The 18,350-nt window shown below is 35.2% G+C and overlaps 4 protein-coding genes across 12 annotated transcripts in view; 3 read left to right on the top strand and 1 right to left on the bottom strand.

Annotated features, from left to right (window-relative positions):
- The window catches only part of LOC111482453 (kinesin-like protein KIN-14P), an 8,967-nt gene extending 5,215 nt beyond the window's left edge, over positions 1-3,752 (top strand). The window contains exons 13-21 of the mRNA XM_023128237.1: positions 65-244; positions 473-579; positions 665-843; positions 980-1,144; positions 1,220-1,473; positions 1,572-1,735; positions 1,807-2,267; positions 3,015-3,121; positions 3,547-3,752. Of these exons, the coding sequence (XP_022984005.1) occupies positions 65-244; positions 473-579; positions 665-843; positions 980-1,144; positions 1,220-1,473; positions 1,572-1,735; positions 1,807-2,267; positions 3,015-3,121; positions 3,547-3,593 (1,664 nt within the window). The 3' untranslated portion in view covers positions 3,594-3,752. The remainder of the gene's footprint in view (positions 1-64; positions 245-472; positions 580-664; positions 844-979; positions 1,145-1,219; positions 1,474-1,571; positions 1,736-1,806; positions 2,268-3,014; positions 3,122-3,546) is intronic.
- Positions 3,753-5,808: 2,056 nt separating this feature from the next.
- LOC111482213 (remorin 4.1-like) lies at positions 5,809-7,495 on the top strand. Of its 2 annotated transcripts, XM_023127900.1 has the most exons (3): positions 5,809-6,562; positions 6,833-6,892; positions 6,974-7,495. In XM_023127900.1, the coding sequence occupies exons 1-3, from the start codon at positions 5,933-5,935 to the stop codon at positions 7,163-7,165; spliced, it is 882 nt and encodes a 293-aa protein (XP_022983668.1). In that variant the 5' UTR covers positions 5,809-5,932; the 3' UTR covers positions 7,166-7,495. The 2 variants fall into 2 exon arrangements, with proteins under 2 accessions (XP_022983668.1, XP_022983669.1); XM_023127901.1 differs by lacking the exon at positions 6,833-6,892 and having other exon boundaries at positions 5,812-6,562.
- A 1,030-nt stretch (positions 7,496-8,525) lies between these two features.
- LOC111482202 (probable S-sulfocysteine synthase, chloroplastic) lies at positions 8,526-16,417 on the top strand. Of its 8 annotated transcripts, none has more exons than XR_002718154.1 (14): positions 8,526-8,774; positions 9,756-9,865; positions 10,505-10,562; positions 10,789-11,052; positions 11,234-11,371; positions 12,094-12,145; positions 12,271-12,320; positions 12,721-12,780; positions 13,031-13,111; positions 13,804-13,952; positions 14,036-14,095; positions 14,692-14,713; positions 15,165-15,198; positions 16,217-16,417. XR_002718154.1 is itself a non-coding variant. In XM_023127882.1 (10 exons), exons 1-10 carry the CDS (start codon positions 8,562-8,564, stop codon positions 13,882-13,884), a joined length of 1,107 nt encoding a protein of 368 aa, XP_022983650.1. In that variant the 5' UTR covers positions 8,526-8,561; the 3' UTR covers positions 13,885-13,955. The 8 variants fall into 8 exon arrangements, 1 of the variants encoding a protein (XP_022983650.1); XR_002718155.1 differs by lacking the exon at positions 16,217-16,417 and adding an exon at positions 15,969-16,165; XR_002718152.1 differs by lacking the exon at positions 16,217-16,417 and having other exon boundaries at positions 15,165-15,373.
- An 891-nt stretch (positions 16,418-17,308) lies between these two features.
- On the bottom strand, positions 17,309-18,344 carry LOC111482431 (myb-related protein 306-like). Its single transcript, XM_023128200.1, has 3 exons — positions 18,188-18,344; positions 17,979-18,108; positions 17,309-17,896 (listed from the first exon to the last, which is right to left on the bottom strand). Exons 1-3 carry the CDS (start codon positions 18,318-18,320, stop codon positions 17,326-17,328), a joined length of 834 nt encoding a protein of 277 aa, XP_022983968.1. The 5' UTR covers positions 18,321-18,344; the 3' UTR covers positions 17,309-17,325.
- Positions 18,345-18,350: the final 6 nt, after the last annotated feature.

Below are 18,350 nucleotides of genomic sequence, written 5' to 3'. Positions count from 1 at the left end.
TTTTTTTTTTTTTTTTTTTTTTTTTTTTGCTTTTTGTATCACTTAATCTTTTCCCTTCCATCAGGAAACATCAGAGTGTTTTGTCGAATAAGGCCGTTTTTGACCGGGCATAAAGACAAACGTATGACCATAGATTATATTGGTGAAAATGGAGAAGTGGTAATAGCAAACCCCACCAAGCCTGGGAAAGAAGGTCAAAAGTTATTTAAGTTTAACAAGGTGTACAGCCCAGCTTCAACTCAAGGTCTCTTTCTTTTCATTTTATCGTGTAGTCTTGTATACATAGGATGTTGTAACAGCCCAAGCCGACAGCTAGCAGATATTGTACTATTTGGACTTTCCCTTCTGGGCTTCCCCAGAGAGGACAATATCTGCTAGCAGTGGGCTTGGGTTGTTACAGATGTCTTCATAGCTTTCAAGCAACAGAGGCATCTTTGCATATTCATTGTTGTGTTGTCTTCATTAAATGCAGGCGAGGTCTTTTCTGATATCCAACCTTTGATACGATCTGTACTTGATGGATATAATGTATGCATATTCGCCTATGGCCAAACTGGCTCCGGAAAGACATACACAATGGTATGCTTCCTTTACATGTTTCAATAATACGGACAGTTTCTTTTGAGCTCTCGCTGATGAGATATGTCACATTGTTTCCTTTAAGACCGGTCCTAATAATGCTACTAAGGAGAACTGGGGAGTTAACTATCGTGCGCTCAACGACCTTTTCGAAATCTCTCAAAATAGAAGTGGTGCCATTTCTTATGAAGTTGGGGCACAAATGGTTGAAATTTATAATGAACAAGTGAGGGATTTACTTTCAAGCAATGCTTCCCAGAAGAAATATCCTTTTGAACTATGTATTGTACTCTTATCACCAAATTGCAAGTCATTTTTCTTAAAGTATTTGGCTTGAACCACTGATTTTTTATGATATATTCCAACTTCTTTTATCCCTTGTTTATCTTAATTCTCACACACTGGGGATTTTGACTCATTCCCAACCATTTGGACTTGCGGTACCTGATGCTACCTTGCTTCCAGTGAACTCAACCTCAGATGTTATAGAACTAATGGACATTGGACTGAGAAACAGAGCAGTTGGCGCCACGGCCATGAACGAAAGAAGTAGTCGGTCACATAGGTTAGTATCTTTTGTTATACTCTCAAATGTTCATCTCTATATTATTCCTCTCTTATCTTTCATGCAAACCTACAGTATTGTGACTATTCACGTTCGTGGGGCGGATTTGAACGGTGGTTCCTCATTGCATGGTAATCTTCATTTGGTAGATCTTGCTGGAAGTGAGCGGGTCGATCGCTCTGAAGTTACAGGAGATAGACTCAAAGAAGCACAACACATAAACAAATCATTATCTGCACTTGGAGATGTCATTTTTGCTCTAGCACAAAAGAGCTCTCATGTTCCATATAGAAATAGCAAGCTCACTCAAGTCCTTCAAAGCTCTCTTGGTATTAACATTAGTTTAATTTGTTCATTTGCATGGATGTGATACTCATTTTCCCAACAAAACTTATAGATAAGTACAAATTTGGATTCTATGCTGCAGGTGGTGAAGCAAAGACGGTCATGTTTATACAACTTAATCCTGATGTGAACTCATATTCTGAATCTTTGAGCACACTAAAGTTTGCGGAGAGAGTTTCAGGAATCGAGCTAGGAGCAGCTCGGAGCAGCAAGGAAGGAAGGGATGTTAGAGAGCTAATGACCCAGGTGAACATGTCTCATCTTGATTTACATTGGAATCATTTACAACAAAATTCAAAACTGTATTCCTGTTAAAGGTGGCATCTCTGAAAGACACTATCAGCAAAAGGGATGATGAGATTGAGAGGCTACAAGTTCTCAAAGACTTCAAGAACAATGTGTACAACAGTAGCAACACCGAGAAGCGCAGCACAACTTCTATGAACAAAGACGTGATCGGCGGAGTGGCAACAACTCAGAAGCCTTCAGGTGGAAAGAGTTCAGGAGGAGCACAGGAGGAGCTGTTTGATGTGCGCTCGGAAGCCGACTCGCAGCATTTGATGGATGATGTGAGGAATCATAATGAAGTTATTCGGCCACTAGACATAGGTCAGAATATTATTGAAGGTGCTGAAACATTAGGATTTCCTGATGCAGATTATGAAGAAAGTCTAATGGACATACCTGATGATGCTCTTTCTGTTGAAACAGAAAATGATGCAACTACAGAAAGACCGAAGCTCACTCAACTCACAAAACCAGTGAAGAAGTTGGAAAAGTAAGTTGTTTCGTCTTTCAAGAACTTAACCATTAAGAGTGATTTAAGAGTGATTATGTGAGATCCCACTTTGGTTGGAGAGGAGAACGAAATATTCTTTATAATGGTGTGGAAACCTCTCCCTAGCAAACTTGTTTGAAAATCGTGAGACTGACAGCGATATGTAACGAGCCAAAGTGGACAATATTTGTTAGCGGTGGGTTTGGGCTGTTACAAATGGTATCAAAGCCAGTCACCAGACGGTATGAGACATTGGTCGGTGTAGGGCTAGACTCTCTCCATAGAAGACTTGTTTTAAAACAGTGAGGTTGACGACGATACATAACGAGCTAAAGCAGACAATATCTGCTAGCGGTGGGCTTGGATTGTTATAATGGTATCAAAGTCAGACATCGGGCGGTGTGCCAGCGAGGACGTTAGGCCCCCAAGAGGGTGGATTATGAGACCCCACATCAGTTGGAGAGGAGAACAAAACATTCTTTATAATGGTGTGGAGACCTCTTCTTAGCAAACGCGTTTTAAAACCGTGAGATTAACAACGATACGTAATGGGCAAAAACGGACAATATCCGTTAGCGATTGACGGACTTAGGCTATTACAGATTCATTTCTTACAAAAGTTTCTTAAGTGTTAGAGAGCTAGAAATGTGAGCCATTTCATTTGACGAAAGTTTTTGCTCACGGTCCGTTTGATAACGATTTTGTCTTTTGTTTATTTCTTGAAAACCCCAACTCCATGTTTTGCAGGGCCAGATCTACCACTACTCATACTAGGATCTCGCAAAAACAGTCACAAACTGCTTCAACTACACCGCCAGGATCCAAGGAGCATTCAAGGTCATACTCAGCACCAAGTATGTAAAAGTTCAATATTTCTATTACTTTCCATCAAGTTATTAGCCCTTCTTCTTTTTGTTTAGCAAATGAAAATAAGCTTCCTCTTAGTTTAGAGGAAAGAATAGTTTCATTATTTTCATTCTACTTTTTCTCATAGCTGTGAAATAAATGACATAAAATGATAGTAGCTTTCTCCATGATCCTTCATGTTCTTCTTTTCGTTTACTTGAATATTCTTCTAAAATCAAAATGATTATCAAACAAGGTCTCGAAATAAGTATCGAGTTTCAAAGAACATTTTAAATGATTAACGAAGAATAAGAACGAGAAGAAATAGATTCTTATGCTAATTTAGAGGTTCTTTGTTTCTGGGCATGATGTAATTCTTATTTATCTATCCTTAAACTTAATTAACATCAATTAAGCTGATGCTTTGTTACAGGTCTTAAATCTCTAACGGGACACAAATCTGGTAAAAGATGGCAATAATTTTACAGAGAACTTTTTTTTTCTTTTTCTTCTTTTCTTTATGTGTTTTCACAAGTTTTTTTTTCTCCCAATTCTTATTGAAACAAATATAGGTTAGGAAATTAATTACCATAAAGTTTGGTACATAAAAGGCCTCTTTGTATAGTTCTTGGGATGACTGAAGTGTATAATTGTAAATTTTAAAGAGAAATAGTGTCCTTGGTTCGGGTTGTACGCTCAAGTTCGAGACAATGTGTTTAGAAGATTGCTCGGACTAGCATATCTAAGCTAGTCTACAAAATGTTTATGATTTAGGACTTTAATACGAATCGAATGTGTGAGTACTTATTGAATATGTGATGCTCAAAGAAATGAGAGACATATGAATGAACCAAGTCATTATCAATATATAAACAAGTTGATATTTTTCTTTTTTATCATATTTTAAGTAATCCAAGTGATTATTAAAAACCTAATTTCTCCAACCATTAAGACACGTGTTCATGCATTTTGCCACGTGTTGTGTTCTAATTGGTAAGTTGAAATTATCTCCGCCTAATGTCTAAATATCCAAGTCTATAACTTTTAACTATACATTTGTCGTCTTCCCGTTTACTTTTTATCTCCCAAAAAATATATATTTTATTATAAAGTCTAAGCCACGTGTACCGTATGCTTCACAGAACCATGCTAAAATTGTAAGACACCGTACACGTGGCGCTTAGAGATAATCTGACATCAGCCCTTGGAACCTTCCTTCTGAGTCCATGTCCTATCATTAGCTGCCACGTATTTTATTATAAACTTAATTGTTTTTCTTTGACACGTGTTGAGCTATAAATGGTTTATTGGCACTAGCTTAATATTGGTGGGCTCCACTTTATCGGGAGATTTGCTATATTAAGAAAAAAATATATCTGATTTAGTCGAAATATATTATTATTTTTTTTTAAAAAAAACTTTGGTCCTAATATTTTTTATTTTATACTAAATTTATCAAAGTTATTAAATCATATCTGACCATTCTCGAATGACATTATTTATTATTATTTTTAATTCACATATAAGATTTAAAAATCTTTCTCGTAGTTTATAATGTGTATGTCCGACGCAATAACGTACGACATACATGATATCGAAAGGATGCAACAAGATTTTAATTCACAGATGAGGTGTATGTTCAATTCAGTGGAGCTATGCTAGATTGACCTAGTTTATAAGGTATGAAATAATCTTTATGACACTCAACCGACCCCACACGATTTGCCCAAAACCTCAAGAACATCTACCTTTTTCTCTAGAAAGAGAAGTCCTTATTTACTCGACCGGATAGCTAAGATGAAGTAGGTTTTTTTTATGATTAGAAAATGTTGCACTGATATCTAAATAATTTTAATTTTTACGCAGAATCATCATTATTTTATATTCAATTTCATTATTGAGTCGATAACTTTGATGATAAAATGGGCGATGTTAATGTAATGATTTTGAACGACGCCCTTTATCTTTCACATAATTAAAATACATACCAAATGAAAAAAAAAGTTAAATACTTTAAAATTAGTTCACATTTAAATTACTGGTAAGTTTATGTAAGACAAAAATGTAAATAGAGTAACATTTGTTGATTTTTTTAATTTAAAAATTGTAGCTAGCCAACTCGGACAATATAATGCGAAAATATTAAAATATCATGATAATTAAATAAACATATACGGGCGACTAACAATTAAATTATTACATATTAAAGTTTAAGAATAAGTTTGAAATCTCACCCGTAATACCTAGTTTTAACGAGTAGGACTTCTGAAGCTAGCACCACGATACAGTGTTTTTTTAAAAAAAAAAAATGGTTTCTACGAGTACGTACGAGAAATAGCTTAAAAAAATAAATTGTAAAATAAATAAAAAAACAAGACTAATATCGATAGGAGCATTATTGGTAATTGCTAAAGTGCTTTCTTCGGTATTAATCTAGCACTCACCTCCAGGATTAGGGTCAGTGGGGTCATTTGGAAAAGTCGGGCCAATCCAAGGTAAAAAATATAATCTTTTAAATAAAAAAATTGTCCCATCAAAATCCCAATCCTAATCTTAATTTAATTAATCAACAAAATATTTATAAATTTATAATATAATTTTTTATTTAATATAATATATATTTATTTATTTTTCATTGGAAATGTCTTCCACGTATACATTTTGTGGCTGATAATTTCGCAGTTTTTTAATTATGAATTTCCAAAATTTATATTAAAAAAAAGAAGCTTTTCCTGTCTTTCCCGTTTCTTCTACACTCCCAAAATCAACCAAACTTCCCATTACTCATAGAAACTCTCTGCGTTTCTTCGAATTCCGCCATGTTCAACGATCAGGCACCAGCGGTAACTTCCAGAGCCAGCCATGGCGGAGACGACGATGATCAAATCCGTGATATTCATGCTCTGACCTCGCCGCAACCACCGCCGGTGACGGCTAATCGGAACCGCCGCGGTGAGGCCTGGGAAACGACGAGTCAGAGATCGACTTCAATGGCCAGCGAAGGCGGCTCTAGTGAGAATTTCACCTCCATGAGTCGAGAGTTTAATGCTCTCGTTATTGCCGGCGCGGAGATAGGCGATGATTATCGCCGTGATCGACCGATTAACGAAGCTCCAAATAACTTGAGCCGAATCAGAGAGGAAGAGTATACGCCAGAGGAGGAGATGAATCCGTTAGCGATCGTACCAGACGGACATCCGTTCGATGATCACTTAGCGCCGTTGGCGATCTCGAGACAAGAGAACAGGAGAGGCGGTAGCGGTACGGCAGCGACTAGAGAGATTTCGTTGCATATGGTGAAGAAGGAGGAAGTGGAGACGAAGATAAGTGCATGGCAAAACGCGAAGATTGCGAAGATTAACAATCGGTTCAAGAGAGAAGATGCGGTGATCAGTGGATGGGAGAGGGAGCAGGTTCAGAAGGCGTCTTCATGGATGAAGAAGATCGAGGTACGTGAATTGAAAATGGTGCTTTCTCTGTGCATGTAACCTGTTTGAAGAAATGCCTCGTATCGTGTTTGTGAATATTACTTCTCCTGTTTGGTCAAAAAGTCGATTTATAACGCTTATTTGCATTAAACATGTCAAAGCTTCTTAAATCTCAATCACTTTTGAACCAAACTTTCCTATTTGTTTCATTCTCGTTTTTTGAACTTTTGAATATCTGAGAAAAAACAATTCTAATTTCTTCTTTCTGTTAATCATTCCATATAAATTTAGATTCATTTTGAAACTTCACACATGAACAAGCTGAATTTATGCAGAGATCATTCCATTGTGGTGAGTAAAAAAACAGAAAAGAAATCAGCATCTTTGTGTATAACATGGATTGGATTGAAGTGAAAGTTTGAATTTGTGCAGAGAAAATTGGAAGAGAAGAGAGCAAAAGCATTAGAAAAAATGGAGAATGAAGTAGCAAAAGCACACAGAAAAGCAGAGGAAAGAAGAGCATCAGCAGAGGCGAAGAGGGGAACAAAAGTGGCCAAACTCATTGAGATATCAAACTTGATGAGAGCAGTCGGAAGGCCACCAGCCAAGCGCTCCTTCTTCTAAATTCCTCTCCTTCCATTCTCATAATCCCAATGCTTTTGCAATTGATTAAGGACATGGACAAAGCCCATCTCCTTACAACAGCCATTTCTTACACCAAAACCAACTTGAAACAGCCTACCAAAAGTAAAGAACAGAAGCAATGGCAGAGGTGGTCAATATTTCATCAAATATAAGGCAAAAAGGAGCCTGGTTCGCCATTGTGGACGGTATACAATTTTGTATCTTGTTCTTTCTTATGTACAAATGATACGAACTATTGTAGATGGTAGCTTCGATGCTTAAACAATTTAGTATTGACTAGAAGGTATATGAAAGCTTATGAATTCAAAGTGATATGGCTTAAGTAGTGATTGTCATGGCTGCTTATTTTGCGCCATGAAGCGCTCTCGGTAACAGATATCTACCAATGTTCAAGTGAGTGACTTCAACCCGTTCAACCCGTTCATCTTCTTGAAGGGCTAGTATGTTAAGGTCATATCTAATAGACCATGTTAAAGATATTTAGTACTAAATATATATCCTATTTAGTTAAGGCAAATATCTAGATATTTGCTTTCTTAGCATATGTATCTTTTTATATATATTGTTCTTTTAGTATCTTTCTATATATATTCTTTCCATTTATTACCCTCTCCATTATAAATAGATAACTTTCACATCATTTAAATGGGTGGATTAACAAACATTCTCATGGTATCAGAGCTCTTTCGGTTTTACAACTAGATCCTTTCTTTTCAATAGCTTTTGAATCCTCTATTATTCTTCCCCACCCCCACGGGTGACTTTGACACTACAGGAGCAATCTCCATGGCTGCCACATGCGCAGTCGATTGATTACTCTTCAACTTCACCCTTATCACCATTCGCCATACTCTACACATACAACCTCACATTTTCCAACACAATCGATTTTTCCTCAACCAACATGTTCACGGTACAGGTGAGGACAAGGAAGCTTTCTCCACTACCGACTTTCTTACCGAGGCTGATTAAATGGACATGTTCACAGGGCAGGTGGGGACAATGAAGCCTTCTCCATTATGGGGCAAATTAAATGGTCATGTTCATAGGGCAGTTGGGGACAAGGAAGCCCTCTCCATCCCCGAATTTCCTACCTGGGGCAGATTAAATGGACACGTTCACGGGGCAGATGGAGACAAGGAAGCCTTCTCCCTAATCAAATTTTCTACCCGGGGCAGATTAAATAGACATGTTCATGGGTAATAGTTCTCCCTCTTCTTACTCCCTCGAGTTGAAACTACATGTCGACCTTGGACTTTATATGGATATTTTAACCATAGGTACTACCAAAATTGAACTCTTGATGTCCATATTTTATCCTTGATTGGACTATATATTTAAACCCCGCAAAAACCCTCGGCAACGGCCATTAGCTATGGCGGTTTATTCCTCTCTCTCGCCTTCTCCTTCGCTCTCATTTCCTTATCCCTTCGCCTTCTCCCCAAAGCGTCACTCGGTCGCACAAACCAATGTGATGCTTCGGAGCTTCTCTGCTGTAAGACAGAGACCAGTGCGTGCGAAAGCTTTCTCCGTCAACGCGACATGGGAAGGCCTCGACTCCGTCAACATCGCCGATAACGTAACCCAGGTTCTTGAATGCTCTGTCTCTCTCGTTTATTTTGTTAGTCGGATTACGACAAGTATGGCGTAGCTTTTAACTGGTTGCTCGTCGGGAAGGGATAGTGACGAGGATTTTTAGGGCCTGTTATCGCTAGATTGAAGGTTGAATAGGAAATTACAAAATGGAAACGAGCTATGTACTATTTTTTATATTTTACTTTTGCATCGACGAGTACAATTTCACATCGATTATATAATTGTTTCCTTCTATTTAACAATTTCCTGGTTTTCTGCTATTGCTTTCTGTGTATGTGGTGTAAATTATCCGCTCAAGAGTATAATCCCTTAGAAGTAGGGTTTTTCAGTTGAGAATGTAGTGAAAAATCTATAATAATATTTCAAACAGGAAAAATAAAAGTAATGCAGATTTTGAACTCCTTGGAATATGTTGTGCAAATTCTTGAGCAACGTTGTTGGATGTTCTGTTCCCTCAACGAGTGTCGCATGGTCATGGTTTATACACTCAAGTTTTCCATCAGTTGAAAGTATTGCAATTCATTTTTTAAATTCGTAACTGGACTCAACCAACCAATTTTAATCGTGAATATTTACTATCATCGATTTATACTAAAAATTTGAATAAGTGATAAAATTAATATCACATTGATTTTAAATTGGAAAGTTACCCACGTACTAACTAATCAACAAAACATTCGAAGTCAAAAAAAATTGAGAGGAGTAAATTAATTTTTCCCAAAAAATGTGAAGACTATGGTAAAAAATTGGGAAAAACAAGCATAAATTTCAAATATCGAAGACTAAAAATAAAATTGTTGTCTATGAGCTTGAGAAATTAATTTGATCATTTATTCAAGTTTAAGCTTCAATTTTATATAATTAAAAAATTAAGGTCAAATTTGACTCACTAAGATGACTATTGGATTACAAAAGAAAGAAAGTTTCCTTTCAAATAATTACTGATTTGAGTGGTTCTGTTGAATTTATTTAGTTGATTGGAAGAACGCCCATGATATATCTCAACAAAGTAACAGAAGGCTGCGTGGCAAATGTTGCTGCAAAACTTGAATCAATGGAACCATGCCGAAGTGTCAAAGACAGGTAAGCTTCTACTTGGTGAAGATGGGTTGTTTATTCCACCACTGTATTCTACTGTTAGAATCCTTGCGTATGACAGCACATTTCTGTAGAATCCTGTGTTGGTTGGCAGCTATGTTCCGAGTGGTATGTAGGAAGATTATTAATGAAATATCAGACAGCTATTGTAGCTTATCTGCCCTTCAAGAAAACTTAATTGGGATTCAAGGTATTCGAAAAGTCTCTAAAATGAGAGTTTAAAGCTTCTATTTATTGAGGACTAATCAACAAACTGCGAGTGAATTACAAATAAAATATCAGATTTGAAGAAAATTACAAAACTTGGACTATTTTTTGTAGGGCATATTGTACTTGTGAGTGGTATAGGCCGTCTCGGTTTAACTTTCTACTTTCAGCCTAATTTTTTATAGGTTTACACTCAAGTCAACCTTATACTAACGTTTTTCAAAGTTAATTAGAGTTTGGACTTTGACTACATCAGCAACCTTTAAAATGTGCTGGAGATGTACTACAGATTTAGAGATTATACTATGTATCGTTTTCAGCATATTTCTTTTCATCTCAGTGCAAGGAGTGAGAGGAGATATATACATGTACATACATAACTGATCGGTTTATGTCTTTAACCTATTGACTTCTCAGGATTGGTCTCAGTATGATATCCAGTGCCGAGGAGAGTGGTGCAATTTCTCCAGGTAAGGTAAGTAAGTTGTAATTGGGAAAAAGTATTGATGTTTATTATTAAGGAGCAAATATATTCAGTTGGAGGCATATCTTATTTCTGCCATTAAGTATGTGACCCCTGGGATTTTGAGATGTTTTTTTATCCAACCATCTTTAATACTAATTCATTTCTCTATGAGGTATTTGTTTTGTTTCTAAAAATAAAATACATGACCTTGATGTTTCATTCTTGTAATGAGTAGACCATATTAGTTGAACCAACAACGGGGAATACGGGGCTTGGCATAGCTTTTGTTGCTGCAACAAAAGGGTACAAACTTGTAGTTACCATGCCTGCTTCCATAAATATGGAAAGGAGGATCCTACTACGTGCTTTTGGTGCAGAGATTGTTTTGACAGACCCAGAGAAAGGCCTCCAAGGGGCTGTAGCCAAAGCTGAAGAAATTCTAATTAGTACTCCCAATGCCTTCATGCTTCAGCAGTTTGATAACATTTCAAACACGAAGGTTATTTCTATTTTTGCTTTATTAAGTTGTGAACACATGCTCTATGCAACCTAAATGGCGCTGTATTCCTTAAGTTTTATGCAATCTTCATTATCTTCACCTTTTTATATAATTGCATTTTAAGTGATGACAATGATATAATGTTAAAGCCTGTTATTAAGTTTTACTTCATGAATTGCAGGTCCACTTTGAAACCACAGGACCTGAGATATGGGAGGATACCATGGGTAGTGTTGACATACTTGTTGCTGGAATTGGAACTGGTGGCACCATAACAGGCACTGGTCGTTACCTAAATATGAGAAAAGAAACGATTCAGGTTTGGGCTATCAGAATTATTTTTTACATGGTAAATTCTTTATTGAAAAAAATGGCAAAAGACTAGGATACATGGAGTAATGCCTTGAATGAAGAAGGGAAAAAATGGATGAGCAAAGTGGCCAACTAGCTTTATAACAAATTCCTCAAAAAATTTACGAGTTCCCATGAAAGTTGGACGGAGAACGGATTGTTATGTGCAATACTGCCAATATATAAATGTCAATCCATATTATACAAAGTTATCATCCGAAAGTAGTATTATATATTATTAGCTCATCAAATGTTTTATTAGTTTAAGGAACACAAATGTTTGTGTCACCTAGTTTTCATGCGTTAAATTATTTGATTTATACCCTATTAGTATTTATATGAGAAAAAGTGTAAAGAGAAAAGTAAATGATACTTGGATGGAAAAAGAGACAACTTCGTACTTTTAATTTTCCAAGTTTCCGTGAATTCCAGTTTTTACAAAAGGCTAGATTGCGAGAGCAGCCTGGAGAGAGCTTTAGTTGAAAAAGCACTCGAAGCATCAATCTTCCAATCTCTCGAATCTTCAATATTATTCACTTAATAGATTCCAATCCAGCCAACAAGGAGCTGAATTAATAGTTTACCTCTCGAATCTTCAAGTTTTTAGTATATTAGTCATTTATTATGTTCTGGCTTGCTGCTTCCTTTAGATGTTGTTTAATGTTCTGACTAAGTGTTTTATTAACTTAGATAGTTGGTGTGGAACCTGCAGAAAGAAGTGTAATCTCTGGAGAAAATGCCGGTGAGTTGGTATTATTATTATTTTTTTAATCTTCTATATACTTGGAACGATGATCCCTAGTTTTTGGTTCAAGTAAAGTTTATTGTTGATCTCTCAGGCATTAACATTATTGAAGATTGGCGCAGGTTATGTACCCCCTATTCTGGATGTCAAGTTGCTTGATGAAGTGATCAAGGTAATTACTTCCTTTTGAAGGCAGGGGTAATATGCCAATAGTGGAATATACATTTTATGTTTATAATTTTTTTTCCTTTTAGTTTAATATGGAATTGAACATTTAAGATGACACACATATCAATTATATTCCATGTGGTAGAATTCCCTCATCCTTCCTTTTTTTTTTCTTTTGAGCATTGATATAGTCTGGTATTACATTTCTTTGTTGTGGCTCATTGTAGTTAGCCCATGGTTTTTATATAGCATTATTTGTAAATATATATAATGTTATTTGGTTTAGATTTTGAAATATTTTGAAACTTTGTTTACACCTGCAATATTATAACTTGCAATTTATTTATATGGCCACAACCAATCATCAACAGCTCGTAAATAACTTGCTAATGAGATAATTGTAGGTAACCAATGTTGAAGCTATAGAAATGGCCAGGAGGTTAGCATTGGAGGAAGGTCTACTGGTAATTATTTATGTTCTTAAGTGTTACTTTGGTTGGAAAATTTCCATGCATGTTCTACTTCTATCTATTCCACCATAAAAAACTTGTTTGAAATGTTTTAATGTCCTTAGGATAATCCTTCATATTTCCCTTGAGATACGGTGGTTTCTCCTCTTCGACAGTTTTCCTTAAGATTTGATAGTTTCTTCTCCCTCGAGTAAGAACGTTGTTTTAGACTTTTAGTAATTAAAATATTTTCACCTCTTGGTAGGTTGGCATTTCATCAGGAGCTGCTGCGGTAGCAGCGATAAGTCTGGCTAGGAGGCCTGAAAATGCTGGAAACCTTATTGTGGTATGTTCATTCCATTTTCTCCATTTGACAAGTCATGTGCTGGGTCTACTCCCTATTCCAAAACATACACAAAAGTCTTCTGGTAGGCAGGGACAAAACAAGTCTATTTCTTTACAATATTCCAAAATTTATCATGACCCTATCTATTCATCTTTTTATTTAAAAAAAGGTAAGACATCTCTCTGAGACCGGGAGAACAAATAGCCGTGAGGAAGAGGGGGTGAGGGGGCTACTTTGTCTAGTGTTTCTCCATTCAAAAATCATGTAATTTTGTAGAAAACTTATTATCATCTTTTCTATGCCGTTTCTCTTTCTTTTTCACACTTATTCTACAACAAACATTCTGTTCTTGTCCATGATCAAGTTCACTACTTTCAATTTTCTAGCTTCTCAGTCTTTGCACACTCCTTTTAGTGAATGGTTTTAAGTTCTATCCAAAGGTTTTTGGCTTGTTTCTTGTATTTAGTAGCTAGTTGTCTTTTCCATGTATGCCGCTTCAACTTGTTGGTAGTATTGTGTTTCCATTTTTGTAGTGGGGCAATTGTTTCAAATTTATATTATCGACTCCTAGAAACATGATCTGAAAGAAAAGAAAAGACCATGTAATGTTACCCTCCAAAAGGGCAAGAAAACTGAATATCTTTGATAAAAAATCTTAATTCTACTTCTAATGATTGTATTCATGCTTGTAGGTTATATTTCCAAGCTATGGTGAAAGATACATATCCTCGGTGCTTTTTCGTTCTATTTATGAAGAATTTCAGAGAATGTAGACGAGATAGGAGTTTTCCAAGTTGGTTTTACTTTGAAGACGATTCATTCATAAATCAACAACGATAATGTAGCTTCCTGATGCTTTTCACTGCAAACTATATGATTTCAATGTGTGTACCTACTGAAACTTCTCTCTTTTCTGTTTTGCAGGTACAACAATTTATCAAGGCACAAGAATCAGAAAGTCGAGCGTAATTGCATCTATATTAGGTAAACAACTGTTATTCCAAAAGATTGAGGAGTAAGAAAGGGGCAGAATATGGGCTTAAAATGGAAAGAGAAATGGGGTAATATGAACTAGAATAGAAGACAACAACAATCCATAGCTCAAAAAGTACTAAAAGAAGTGTACGCCCAAGGCTAGGCACTTTTTTAACTATCGAGCTATTTTGTAGGTTCTCGCTCATAACATCACTAACTATTTTTATATATCCCAAGAAAGTTTCAATTATTCTTTACTGAATATGTTATGCATGTCTCCCATAGGTCAAGTATCATTTGCTAATGAATCTCTCCCCACGCTCCTCCCTGACCTTGTTAGAAGTTCTATAGCTATTACCTAAATTTCCTCGGGGTCTTTTAAGGATAGCATAGCAATTTCATATTCTTTAATAAAGTACAATAGCTTTCAGCCGTGTGAAAATGAGTTTCAAATAGATAGTAGTTTCAAGCTGCATTGCATTGGACATACTTCCTAAGGAGTTGTATTCAAGTTTATTTGCACTTCTTTTACATTCTTTTTCATGCTTGAGTTTGCTGTTCTTGGGCGATTCAAGTTCCTAACTTCTCAACTCTTACATTTGCAGTCTTCATCTAAATTTAGTTAAGGTATGCAGTTCTATTTATAATCTTCTCTCCATTTTCTTAAATTTTATTTCTTTCATTTTTTCTTTTGAAATTTGTTCCCTTTGGAATACAAGATGAATGACTTTTCAAACTGGAACAAATGAAAAGAACCAAGCGAGATTCCAATTCTAGCTTCTAATTTTTGGGCATTCAATATTCTTTTCTTTTACTTCCATTTTGATTCTTACCTTTGCTATTGAAATGTCTATTTTAATTTTTATAGAATCATACTCTTAAAGACATTAATTAATGCCAGTTAACTACAAAATTGACGAATTTAGATTACATCATGTGATTTTCATCCAGGCTAAAGATCGGTGGAAAATTAACAGATTATGATTTGAATCATACAAAATACCATTCATAATGGTTACTTTATCGACCCATCAATCTTTAAGATTGTAATTTTTATGTATTTTTATATTCATTTTAGGCTGATGCAAGGAAAACTTTGGTTTGCTTGTGAGGTAAGTAGCCCTTATATTGAGCCTCAATTGTTGTTAAATGATTATATTCAATTTTTTCTTGTATGATTTTCATATCTACGTTACCATACATTATTCTACCAATCGGTATTTATTCAACCATATTAGGTTTTTGAATTAAATATAAATTTGCTAGAATTTGTCGACAATATAATTGTCAATTTGAGTATAAACCCCAATAACTATTCTAAATATCGATAGTTTGATCTCTAGCTCTTGCCATTATTGAGTTCAAACATGTTTAATACTCTAGTAGTCTTAGCTATTGACTATTCCCTAATGACTACATTTTATAAGGTTAATTTGTACTAACTTTCTAGGATTGGATTATTAGGAGTTTTAAGATCGAAATGGACATATAGTATTTTTAAAATAGAGGATCAAATCTTCATATTCCTCTTCATGTAAGAAAAAAATCTCTAGTAATCTATTGTCGATGAGCCGTATTGATGATGACTAGGTGGGAAGGATTTACTTTAACATAGTATTAATTAAGATTTAGATGTAATTTTGTAGTAATTAGTGAGTAGGTAGAGTTAAAACGATTAATGAACAATTTTTAAAATTATTCTTGAGGTGTTTTACCTAGTTTTCTTTCATTTAGTTCTTAGTTCATCTTTTTATTGCTACAATTTCATTTTGATAGGATAAATAAGGTTTCGTTTGATAACTATTTAATTTTTAACTTTTTTATAATTGTTCTTATTTTCTCACAATTTCTCAATTATGATCGTCATCGTTCTTATGTTTAGAGACATAACAGACACAAATCTCAGGAACTTAATCGAATTTGTGTTACTTTACTTTCGAGAGTTGATTGGTTATCTCTCTTATAAATAGTTTGTCTATTCCTTTTCTTCGAGCTTTGTCTCATTTCAACACAAACTAAATATTTCACAGGTTCTAAATGTTTATAATATCAATAGTAATTCTTGAACTCGTATACATTGTGTCATCTGTATCGATCCATAGGCCTCTAATTGATTGATTGAATGTTAAGGTGTGGCATGGAGGGCACAAGAGGAGGTGTGAATAAAGGCATAGTATGGACCATTATATTTAGGCAAAGCAATAGTTAATGGTTTTTTGCTTAGCAGTGGAAGTTCATTTATGTTTACACCTCATTTTTAGTTGAGAAAATTGAATGGCATGATGTTTACACATACATTACATTAACTTCTTCAAAAAAAACAATTCATTCATTGTGAAAGCACCCACCATTTCATCAATATTACAATTAATAAATGTCCCTCCTTTTATATTTATATATTTTTCAATTTATTATTAAAAAAAAACTATTTTTTAATTTTTTTCAGCTATCTCGTGCATTTTTATGCCTCCCATGTTGTTTTTGGTTATGTAACTGTCATGTTGTCTTGAGTTATGTAACGATGCATGACTTATCAATTTATTGAGCATTTTATGTCGGTACGATTATATTAATATTAATACTCTATTAAAATTTTGCACGAAAAGTAATATTAAGATAGGTGACCATTCGAATTTATTTATTTGTTTATATATCTTATTCTTAAATATTAATTATCCTATTAAATTGGAATAAAAAATTGACATGACATCACCCAAAATTTAATATGACACATCCTTTCACTTAATTTTACTTCAAATTTTTAGTTCAAATTAATTGAATTTTTACAGCCCAAAAACTAAAGAATATATATATATATTAAAATTTTTAGTTCAAATTAATTGAATTTTTACTGCCCAAAAATTAAAGAATATATATATATATAACAATCTAAATGTCAAATTTAAGCATAATTAATAATATATTATATTTTTCATTAAACTATTGAATGTTGGAATTTTTATTTTATAGATTGTTGAATTAAAAATATAAATAATAATTTAAAACTATTAATATATATATATATATATATATATATATATATATATATATATATATATATAAATGAAATAATTAATTTTTAAAATTTTAATTTAATATTTGATGGCTAAGGCCATTAAAAATAAAGTGAAATTTATTGTCACACGGAAAGAGATAAAGGGTAATTAATTTCTTGTTCTTTGGATTATTACAATTGAAAACAAACAAAAATAAAAACTACAATTTTTTTTTTTTTTTTGTTAGAACACCGGCGGCAACTCCATCATCTCCTCCACTTGCCCGGTGGCGCCTTCTTCAAACAGCCACTTCTCAAGAAACGACAGTGGCGGCGCCGTCGCAGCTACGGCCGTAGCGCCGACGTTTTCAAATCTTTGCTCCTCTCCAACATGTTCCTCTTTATCCTCACAAGAACTCACTTTCTTCCAATTCTCAAACGACAAAATCGAATCAAATTCTTCACCGGAAACCAGCTCGCCGCCGTTCAATTCCTCCTTCAGCTGCTGCTGCACGGCAGTGCCAGAATTCTCCCCGCCGATTCCCTGGCGAGATTCCTCCGGTGAAGATCTCATCCAACCTTGAAGAAGCCGCGAAATGTTCTGGGCGCTCGAGGCGTAGGTGGTTGCTCTGTTTCCAGCGAGCTGCGATGGCAAGCACTGGGAGTGAAAATGACTGGCGGCGGACTCGGACGGCTCCGGCGAGTCAACGGCGGCGGACTGTAATCTTTTAAGCTTCTTTTTCAAATGGGTATTCCAATAATTCTTTATATTGTTATCCGTCCTCTGAGGAAGATATGAAGCTATGGCCGCCCATCTGAGAATTTCAAAGCCCAAATTTCCATTAAATGATCGAAACAGCAAATCAAAAGAAGAAAAAACAATAAGAAGATCATTACTTGTTACCCAATAAAGCTTGAAGATGAATGATCATTCCTTCCTCATGGGGAGTGAAATTTCCTCTGTTTATTCCCGGCCGGAGATAATTGGTCCACCGGAGCCTGCAACTCTTGCTGCATCGCAACAATCCTAAGAACAACAACAAAATCTCAAGAACAATAAGATCAAGGAAATGGGAAGGGATTATGAAAAGGGGATTTTCACATACCTGTGTTAGTGGGAACGGAGCGCCAATTGCCAGGGCCGTGTTCTTGGATGTAGGAGACCAGAATGATATCTTCTTCCGGCGTCCATGGCCCCTTTTTTATGCCCACTTTATCACAGCAAGGAACCCTTCCCATGCCTTTCTTTTTTTTTTTTTTTTTTTTTTT

Source organism: Cucurbita maxima, unplaced genomic scaffold, assembly GCF_002738345.1.
Source record: "Cucurbita maxima cultivar Rimu unplaced genomic scaffold, Cmax_1.0 Cma_Scf00007, whole genome shotgun sequence".
Taxonomy (NCBI): Eukaryota; Viridiplantae; Streptophyta; class Magnoliopsida; order Cucurbitales; family Cucurbitaceae; genus Cucurbita; species Cucurbita maxima.
This window is presented reverse-complemented; position numbering and strand designations above follow the sequence as displayed.

Excerpts from the sequence above, each read along its gene's own strand:
- LOC111482202 (XM_023127882.1), top strand. The coding sequence starts at position 8,562 with ATGGCGGTTTATTCCTCTCTCTCGCCTTCTCCTTCGCTCTCATTTCCT. Across the intron at positions 11,372-12,093 it reads TGAGAAAAGAAACGATTCAG|ATAGTTGGTGTGGAACCTGC; the intron begins GTTTGGGCTATC and ends TTATTAACTTAG. Across the intron at positions 12,146-12,270 it reads AATCTCTGGAGAAAATGCCG|GTTATGTACCCCCTATTCTG; the intron begins GTGAGTTGGTAT and ends AGATTGGCGCAG.
- LOC111482213 (XM_023127900.1), top strand. The coding sequence starts at position 5,933 with ATGTTCAACGATCAGGCACCAGCGGTAACTTCCAGAGCCAGCCATGGC. Across the intron at positions 6,563-6,832 it reads CATGGATGAAGAAGATCGAG|ATTCATTTTGAAACTTCACA; the intron begins GTACGTGAATTG and ends ATATAAATTTAG. Across the intron at positions 6,893-6,973 it reads GCAGAGATCATTCCATTGTG|AGAAAATTGGAAGAGAAGAG; the intron begins GTGAGTAAAAAA and ends GAATTTGTGCAG.
- LOC111482431 (XM_023128200.1), bottom strand. The coding sequence starts at position 18,320 with ATGGGAAGGGTTCCTTGCTGTGATAAAGTGGGCATAAAAAAGGGGCCA. Across the intron at positions 18,109-18,187 it reads CTCCGTTCCCACTAACACAG|GATTGTTGCGATGCAGCAAG; the intron begins GTATGTGAAAAT and ends TGTTGTTCTTAG. Across the intron at positions 17,897-17,978 it reads CAAGCTTTATTGGGTAACAA|ATGGGCGGCCATAGCTTCAT; the intron begins GTAATGATCTTC and ends TGAAATTCTCAG.